Source organism: Heterodontus francisci, chromosome 37 (genome assembly GCF_036365525.1).
Source record: "Heterodontus francisci isolate sHetFra1 chromosome 37, sHetFra1.hap1, whole genome shotgun sequence".
NCBI lineage: Eukaryota > Metazoa > Chordata > Chondrichthyes > Heterodontiformes > Heterodontidae > Heterodontus > Heterodontus francisci.
The window spans coordinates 19,951,997-19,961,507 of NC_090407.1; the positions used below are offsets into that span (position 1 = coordinate 19,951,997).

Sequence of the window (9,511 nt, forward strand, 5' to 3'; positions counted from 1 at the left end):
TATCCCTCAATCCCACCATCCCATTGTATCCCTCAATCCCACCTTCCCACTGTATCCCTCAATCCCACCTTCCCACTGTATCCCTCAATCCCACTTTCCCACTGTATCCCTCAATACCACCATCCCATTGTATCCCTCAATCCCACCATCCCATTGTATCCCTCAATCCCTCAATCCCACCTTCCCACTGTATCCCTCAATCCCACTTTCCCACTGTATCCCTCAATCCCACTTTCCCACTGTATCCCTCAATCCCACCTTCCCACTGTATTTCTCAATCCCACCTCCCCCCCCCTCCCAAGCCCCCATCCCCCACACAGTTGTCTAATGGTTATGGTACTTGTACTGGGAACCCACAAGCCATGAGTTTAAATCCCACCATCGCAAATTGTGAAGTTGAGTTGATGCTGTCAGCTTGCTTTGAAGTCTGTCCGGGAAGGGAACCTGCCATCACTCTCCGGTCTGGCCTATATCCAATATTAAAGTATTTTGTAGAATGAACAATTCTATGCTAACTTGTAATAGACTATAACTGGATATGAAACTCTTTTAAAAGGTCCAGCTCCAAGTAAAAGATCAGGTCTGGCCTATACGTGACTCCAAGCCCCTCACTTCATGGTTGATTCGTTATGCCCTCAGTCAGCTAGGGATGACAAATACTGCCTTGCCAGTGTTCCCTACATCCCAGGATCAAATGATAAAGGGCAACAAGTGGCAATGTGCTGAAGTTGCAAAGAACAGGTGGCATGCTTATTAATGTCAATCCTGATTCTGATAAAATGACTGTGGTTTGTGGGCTGGAAACACCACCCTGGGGGTTGCAGGAGTGACTGAGAGCCTCAAGCAGTTCATCCACTCCACCAGTTCAGTCACCCTCGGGTTTGTTGACTTTCTCTAGTCAATACCGGCACACAATGCCGATCCCCACGTGTTTATTACTCCTGGGTGTTTAACAGCTTAAAGCAGCGATGTTATAAAAGTCGTCTATTCATTAAATGCTTCTGCTGTTATTTCGGTCCAAGAACACACACTTCATTAGCTGCAGGAAGTTGGAAACTGGATTTCTATACAGAGACTGGATTGTTAATGAATGGTTAGGAATTGTAGAGCTTTCCACTTGAACCAACAGTGAACCAGCAATGGTGACAATACCTCTACAGCCAGGCTGTTAGCTAGGGACTGAGCCACACAGAGCAGGAGGGTCAACGGTTGGATGCCTGATCTGTGCTGAGTGACCCGGTCTCAGGCAAGGTATTGCTACATTTGCACTTGGACATGAACTTGGAGAACAGAAATCTGCCAGGTGGCATGTTCCACATTGCCATCCAGTAACCTGCACTGGAGAGTGTGTATGTGTGTGAAAGTGGGCTGAGGGCAAAGGTCAGGCTCAATTGTGATTCCCTCGGTCAAATTCCCTGCCAATACCATGGAGAGGGAGTCACACATGAAGGACATCCCCTTAGCTAAGGTACTGCAGGCTGTGATGGAATCTGTATACCTGCAATAGCCAGTCGAGGAGGAGAGGAGAGGGGAGGGGAGAAAATGAGATCTAGATAAGAACCTTTTACATTCAGGACTGATCTCCAAGACTTGAATCAAAATTTACAACTTACAGTTCGAGTCTGATTCCTTTTTTTTTTACCAGTTATTCTTTATTAAATGATACTTTCTTGCTCTATTCTGAAAGCACTCCGGTGTGCAATGTAAATTTGTGAGGAATTGTTGTTGATTTCCAGGCCCACTAGAACTAATGGCTCTTTCTTCCCCTCAGGATGTGCTATGTGGAGTTGCAATCACTGCTCTGCTGGTGGCCGGATCCTACCCTTTCTGGGATGCCATTGAGACTTTCCAGATGAAGAACAGCTTTGCTCCTCTATTAGCGTTGTCATTGTCCTTCCTGGTGTCTATATATTACCCTGAGCTGGACCACTGGAGCACAGCACGAGGTGACACCACCAATATAGTCAGCGCTGGTGGTGGGGCGGCTTTGGCCACCTGGATCAATCATCAGTGGGGCCTCATCCCAGAACCTTTGTCGGCCCCACCCTATGAGATTCCTTCGCTGTCAACTGGATTAATCTGCAGGATGGGCGCCAGATTTGCTGTTGGGATTGTGATTGTGTTTTTCGCTCGGCAGGTTATAAAGTCTGTAGCCTTGGCTCTGGTCTGTAGATTGGCTGGAGTCTCCCCTGGAGACCAGGATGCTCGGAAACTCCTGAGGGTGGAAGTCCCCTACAAGTACATTACATATATTTGCCTCGGAGTCGTTGGACTTGCAGTGTGCCCAGCAGTGCATAGATATTTATCACTTTGATCTTGTTACTGATTGATGTATACTAATGCGTGTTTTGAGGCAGTAAAGGTTACTGGACAGCGTAACAGTGAAGTTTGCACCAATTAGGCCTATTTGTCCTTTGGATTCAGCCTGGATTTAGTCAGACATCTGACAGAAAATTGGTCAATGCTCAATGGTGACGTCCCTCAATCAGCCGAGTTACAAATTCTCTGGCAGGGAATGGAGATTTCCCTCTTACTGTTGTCCAGTTGTTGCTTTTGTAAATGTGATTGCAGTGCAGTGATTATGCTGAGGGATTCCTTGATGCTCCATTGCTTTCTGGGGTGTACCTAGTCATTATAAAGTGTAGGAACAATTGAGCTAACTCCGACTTCTCACTGTTTAGCTCTCTTGGAGATAGCTCATTCCTACTTGAGTTGAACATACTTCCCAAACCCACAACCTCTACTACCTAGAAGGACAAGGGCAGCAGGCCCATGGGAACACCACCACCTCCAAGTTCCCCTTCAATTCATGCATACCATCCTGACTTGGAACTATATTGCCATTCCTCCATCATCGCTGGGTCAGAATCCTGGAACTCCCTCCCTAACAGCACTGTGGGTATACCTACACAACATGAACTGCAGCAGTTCAGAAAGGTGACTCACTACCGCCTACTCAGGGACAATTAGAGATGGGCAAAAATTGTTGGCATAGCCAGCGACATCCACATCCCATGAATGAGTAAGAAAAGAACTATGAATTGGTTTGCTCCCTGTCTGGATTGCTTGCTGTCTCCTCTTTAAACATTTTCATCTTCTTGCCACGAGGACCCTGTTTTGGCAAACCTTGCTTGCAATATTGGTGGTCATAGATACATTCTTCATCTTGCATCTGCGCCTGACAAATTTGTTGGAGTTTATTTGAACTTGCCAGCCATTGTGGTGCAGTGACCTTGAATATGGCTCAGTTTCATTCATAAAGTTAACATCCTGTTGTGTAGGATGGTTGACCATCGCTCTGGACAATGCATCTGCTGTCGTTTGTTGCTTGCCTTCTACGAATACCATTTCATACGTGAACCTCATTAGCCTCAACTGGAATCTCTGGATCCGCGAAGGCATTTTAGCGAGTTCTTTTTTGTCAAGTAAGGAAACTAGGGATTTGTGTTCTGTCTCTATAACAATCTTTAAGCCTATAATCTAGTCTGAAAACTTCTCACAAGCCCAGGTGACTGCGAGAGCTTCTTTCTCTATCACTGCATATCACAACATATCTCGTCTCAGTGTCAGAAAATGCTTGTGACATATAATAGACAGGTCTTTGACCACCATCTGGCTGTTCTTGGATAAGGACTGCCCCTATCTCTGTAACAAGGCATCAGCCGCAATTATTGTTGGCGGTGAAGTGAATGCTTGTTGCCATTGTGCATCCCAACACCATGCTTAAACTTTCCTTAACAGTTGTCATAAATGCTCTGTAACCTGTGCTAAATTAAGCAGGAATTTTGCCAAATGATTGACCATGCCAAGAAATTGTTGAAGATCGTAGACAGAAGTAGGAAGTGGAAATTTGCTGATGGCTCTCGTCTTTTGCGAGTCTGCCATTTTGCCGCTATTGCTGATGATGTGTTCTTAAAAAAAATGAATGGATGTTTTTGAAAACTCACACTTCTCATTGAGCGTTAGGCCTTTGCCCTGCAAATGATTCAAAACCGCTCTAACCCTTCGATTATGTTCTGCAATGGACTCTCCGTGAACAAAGATGTTGTCCATTTGGCATATAACCCTTTCAAGGCCTTGTAGAATATTCAACATAGTTCTCTGGAATATTTCCAGTGCTGGCATAATACCGAATGGTAGACGGTTAAAACAAAATCTTCCAAACCGAGTAATGAAGGTTGTCAATAACCTTGGCTTCTTATCCAATGGAACTTCCCAAAAGCCACTATTCGCGCCAAGCTTCATGAACACCGTACTTTTAGAGTCATAGAGAGATACAGCACTGAAACAGGCCCTTCGGCCCACTGAGTCCGTGCCAACCATCAACCACCCATTTATACTAATCCTACATTAATCCCATATTCCCTACCACCTACCAACACTAAGGGCAATTTACAATGGCCAATTTACCTATCAACTTGCAAGTCATTGGTGGTGGGAGGAAACCGGAGCACCCGGCGGAAACCCACGCGGTCACAGGGAGAACTTGTAAACTCCACACAGGCAGTACCCAGAATCGAACTTGGGTCGCTGGAGCTGAGGCTGCGGTGCTAACCACTGTGCCACCCAAGTTTTAGATAACTTTACCAAGCTTTCATCCACTGAGAACATCAGATGGACTTCTCGTGCCACAGCCTTATTAAGTTGATTTAAATCTACACAAATGCAAAGATCACCATTAGGTTTAGGAACTGGAATCACTCCTGAACACCTCTCTGTAGGTTCAGTAACAGCAGAAATGACTCCCATCCTGGTCATGTCTTATAGTTCGTGTTGGACTTGCTTCATCAGTGGGTGTGGATTCTTTCCAGGCATGAAAAGACAAACTGATTTAGCATCTTTCCACAATGTAATACAATATTCAGCTTTCAGTCTACCAAAACCCGTAAACAATTTTGGAATTTTACCGGCTTCTTGTTGCTTAATTTCTTCTACTTTCTTTATAAGATGAAAGTCAATACAAGCTCTTCTAAAGAGAGAGAATTTCTGATTCCTTAGAACATACAATGTTTCTAATATTTCTGTACTGGAGTGTTGCTGCAGCTTCCCCTTAACTTTGAGTTCACCCCCTCCTCGGCCACCTTATTGGGTTTCTGTTGGTTGCAGAAAATGTGTTGATAACCTTTGTCTGATAAGACTGTTACACTTGCTCCAGTGTTGAGTTTAAAATTTGTGATATATCCATTGACATATATATCTGCAGACCAAAATGTCTTATTGGATCATCGATCTCACCAAGAAAGTATTTTGGTTGTTCTGCTGAAGGAGGTTATTTAACTTCGTTAAACACTCTATTCTTGAATGCTGTTTCTTTTACACTTGTAGAAGTATATATTTGAGTTTGGCACATTTTACCAAAATGTCCTATTTTCTTACAGTGGAAGCATTCTGCTTTGTTTGCTGCACACTGTTCCCGCCTTTGGGTACTTTTGATGCCACATCGCTGGCAGGGTTTAATGGCGTCTTTTGCTCTCCCCACCAATGTACCTTTTTTCCTGGTGCCTGTTTCACAGTCCTCTGGTTAAGTAACTGTATGGTTTCTGGAGGTTTCCTGAACCAAGATCTTTCTCCACCTCTCAGAATTCATCTGTTGATCTTCCGGACCTCTGCTTATCTCACCAGCTGGAATAGCTTTGTTAAGTGTGAGGTCTTTAGACTGCAAAAAATCTGATAGGGATTCATCAGCAATACCTACTACAATGTAATCCCTTATTAATTCTGCTTTAATGTCTCCATATTCACATCCTTCAGTGAGCCTGTATAGGTCATTGATGAAAACATCAACTGTTTCACCCAGTCTCTAGACCCTTCTGTTGAATCTTGCTCATTCTCAAATCTTATTACTCCGCAAGTTGAAATAAGAATCAAAAGCTTTTACGCTTCTTCGAATTTGGCGAATGTCTCATTAATACCTTGTCTTGCAATAACATCACCTGCTATAGCCCCGATATAATATAATAGTGTTAACTTGTTCTGCTTCAGACTGGCTGTTAAATTTGGAAGCAAGTCTATATCTGAGAAACCTTTTTTCCCAGAGTGACCAATTTTGGGTTTGACTTGGTCCTTCCATGTGTCCAAATCTCTCTGGCATTGAGAAGTTAAGCTCCGTTGCTTCAATTTGTTTTACTTTAACTTTTGTGTTCTTCCCTCCAGTATCAGAAGTTTCCCACATTTTTTCAGCCCTGCGCTGATTCCCGCTATGGCCAACGTTTTTGCCTTCAAATCTCGCCGCTAGACTAAGGATACTTCCCTCCTTATATTAAACTCCATTTTATAGCATTACAGCTATACTGCTTTAACTCCCTTCTCATAGAGGGTGAAGTATTTGCAGCCTCATTGCTTGCTCTTTTTTTCACTCCAGATGCCACGTATAATGATGCTGACCTTGGATCAGCCCTCACCAAGGACTTTCCTTGTGCTGCCTGCCTAGTACTGTTACGGGTCGGATTTTTAATCCTCTTTCAGGGTTGCTCACCAGATCCTCAATCGTTGCTTGGTTCTCCGACTTGAAGCCTGTGCTCGCCAGACCAGATGATTCCCCGGACCGGATTTCTACCACCAATTCCCCAGCTCTCCGTGTCCGGAGCCTTGGAGCTTTTCTACAGCCTGTTCTCACGTCTTGCTCTTCTGGTGCTTTTTTCAGGTCAGCCCTCGTTAAATTCTTTCAAATTCTTCTTCTGGGTGTAGCATGTTAAGACCGCACCCCCCTTGGTCTCGATCTCACTGCTGATCATTTTGTATGTTTCTTTGGTACGCTGCCACCTTTGTTAGTCTCGCTTAGAGAGACTGTGTAGTCTGAAGTAATTAGAATATTAATAGTTATTATAGTATAACCATGTACTTCTTCACACTAGTCTGAGTGACTCCTCAAAAGCCACACTGCATCTAGCTTCAAGTCTCTCTCACATGATCTCTCATATCATGATAGGAGGTACTGTTTACCCTCTCTCAAGATTAACCCTTTCAGACCCTTTATACTACAGAGGGGACCTGACGAGCATGGGGCTGGGGGCCACATCATGTGGGTCTATATCTGGTGCCTACTTATCTCATCTAGCCTTAGATTGTGGCACTTGTTTGCCATTGGGGAGGGGTGCCCAGGCCCCTCTCCGTCCATGGCCACGTCCCGATGTTTAAGGTGGTGGGGGGGAGGGGGGGAATGACCAGCAAAATTAAAATTATTTATATTTCTTTTTAGGGTTCTAGGCTGGTTTGCTGTCCTAGATCTGACCAGTGGGGACTGGACTCGTTCAACGGGAGGCCAGTGGACCTCACCTGACTCTGCATACGGGTCTCCACAGGCTTTCTGGAACTTGACTGAGCTGGGAATGTGGGAGCTCCTGGTGTAGGAAATCCTTGTGCCCAGTGCCATTTGCATTGTTTAGGTCATGTGGAGGTTCATCACCTTACAAGACCAGTAGGAAACTCCTGGGGAATGGCAAAGACCTGTTGGAGTTGGGTCTGTGTCGTATTCTAGGTGGGGGAGCGGATATGTGGTGGTCGCGGGTCTAGTGGGAGACTTGTGGAATCCTGAGAAACTTTCAGCCCAATGTGTCCAATGTGAACCCTCTATCGATCAGGGTCTTGCTTGGAGGGGATGGAGGTTACGAGGAGAGAATTGTGATTAGCCTCTGCAGCCCAAGAAAATGCTGACATGCTCAGCCCTGTCACAGTTCTACTTCAAAATTAAGTAAACAAGGATGAAAATTACACAAAGCAAAACGATCCCCACATTCTATGCATGTCTCATGATGTTTGGGTGAGCTCTTGGAACCTTGGGTAATGGTTTGGCCCAGGTAGGCTGAGTGTAATTACAGGAAATGCACTTAGTCTGCTATAACCTAGGGGAGAACATTAAACAGATTCACATTATGCTTTAAGACTACAGTGTCTGTCGAGGCTCCTATTCAATCCAGGTCCAGTGTGGTTATTCAGGTTCCCTTACCCTGGTGTTCCTTCACATAGTGAACACTTAATAAAATAAAACTAATTCAAATACGGAATTCAGGCCCCTTCCCATTCGTTCCCATTTGTGGAATCCCAATGGACTGAACCTCATCCCATTCAATCCCATTGTTTAGAATTAAAATATAATAATTAAGATTATGACCTGGTGATTATATAGTCCTGATTTAACTGGATTTTTCTTTGCTTGGTGCAATCAGTCACTTCATTAACATTATATTGAGGAACAGCTCACAGGCAAGAGTTCAGTTGCTTTTGTGTGAGCTTTGCTCTCCGTGTGTTTAGATTGCTGCTGAATCATCGGTTTAAAAAGATTTGCAAAGAAAATTGTAGATTGTCTATGTTCTTTTTAAATCTAGAGTTTACAGAAATGTGTCTGCACCAAGCCCAGCATGGCTGCCTTCTCTGGCAGGGATCCTACACCCACATAGCCAGTGTACCTGGTATTAAAAACAGAAAATGCTGGAAAAAACAGGTCTGGCAGCATCTGTGAAGAGAGAAGCAGAGTTAATGATTCAAGTCCATAACCTTTCATCAGAATTTCAAATTTCCAGCATCCATAGTATTTTGCTTTTGTATCAGTGTAACTGATATGTCGGGGCAAGCAGAAGGATAGAGAAAGAATTGCAGTTTCTTTACTGAGAGTGTGAATATCTGGAACTTGCTACTTCAGGGAGTAGTTGAAGCGAATAGCATAGATACATTTAAGGGGAAGCTAGATAAACACATGAGGCAGAAAGGAATGGAAGGCTATACTGATAGGGTGAGATGAAATAGGGTGGGAGGAGGCTTGTGTGCAGCATAAACACTGGTGTAATTGTGATTGTTTAGATGTCGAACGCAGACTGTGATGCCCCTCCCATGATTGAATGCCCTGGCGGCACTGACTATGTAGAATGGCGGCTGGGAGAGGAAGCGGGGTGCTGCTGAGGCTATTGGGATTGTGTCAGCATTAAGCCAGTCAGAAAGGGGAAGGAGGTGGAGAAAAACTTCCCTCCAATAAAGGAAAGCTCTCCATTTTTACTGGAGCTTCAAACTAAGGCAGTCACCAGAGACTGCACCAAACTAAAAAATCGAATCAACTGTATGTTTCCACATGAATAAATCGACTCTAACCAAAACCTGCATGAGGGGCTATTTGTAGCATGTGAGTTTAGCAGATGTATACATGTGTAGGTGTAGAATGTTGAATTGTGTATTTGTATAAACAGAGCTGCTATGTGTTGGCATGGCGATGGATCTCAAAATGATATCGTGTGTGGGGAAAAGTAGAGCAGTGAAATGCTTTTAATTCACACGCCTTGGTCCCCCAGGGAATCAGACGTTGACACACAAATACAGTGTGTACTGGTGCTGCAGAGATATTTATCATGGCAGGTTCAGGCAAGAGGTAAAGACAGGCTCAGTTTTGAAAAATACTTTTGTAACCTTATTACTGCTTTTTTCAATCCATGTACCCTTGCAGGTGAGATGAAGGATATTCGAGTTGGGAATGGAACTCTCCCATTCTCAGCACCCGCTCAAGCATTCCCAGGTCAGGACTCAG

At 44.2% G+C, this 9,511-nt stretch overlaps 1 protein-coding gene across 2 annotated transcripts in view; it reads left to right on the forward strand.

Annotated features, from left to right (window-relative positions):
- LOC137352113 (sphingosine-1-phosphate phosphatase 2-like) overlaps positions 1–9,060 on the forward strand; it is a 33,166-nt gene extending 24,106 nt beyond the window's left edge. For both annotated transcript variants that reach the window (XM_068017217.1, XM_068017218.1), the window contains one exon: positions 1,772–9,060. In XM_068017217.1, the coding sequence (XP_067873318.1) occupies positions 1,772–2,314 (543 nt within the window). In that variant the 3' untranslated portion in view covers positions 2,315–9,060. The remainder of the gene's footprint in view (positions 1–1,771) is intronic.
- The last annotated feature ends 451 nt before the right edge of the window (positions 9,061–9,511 follow it).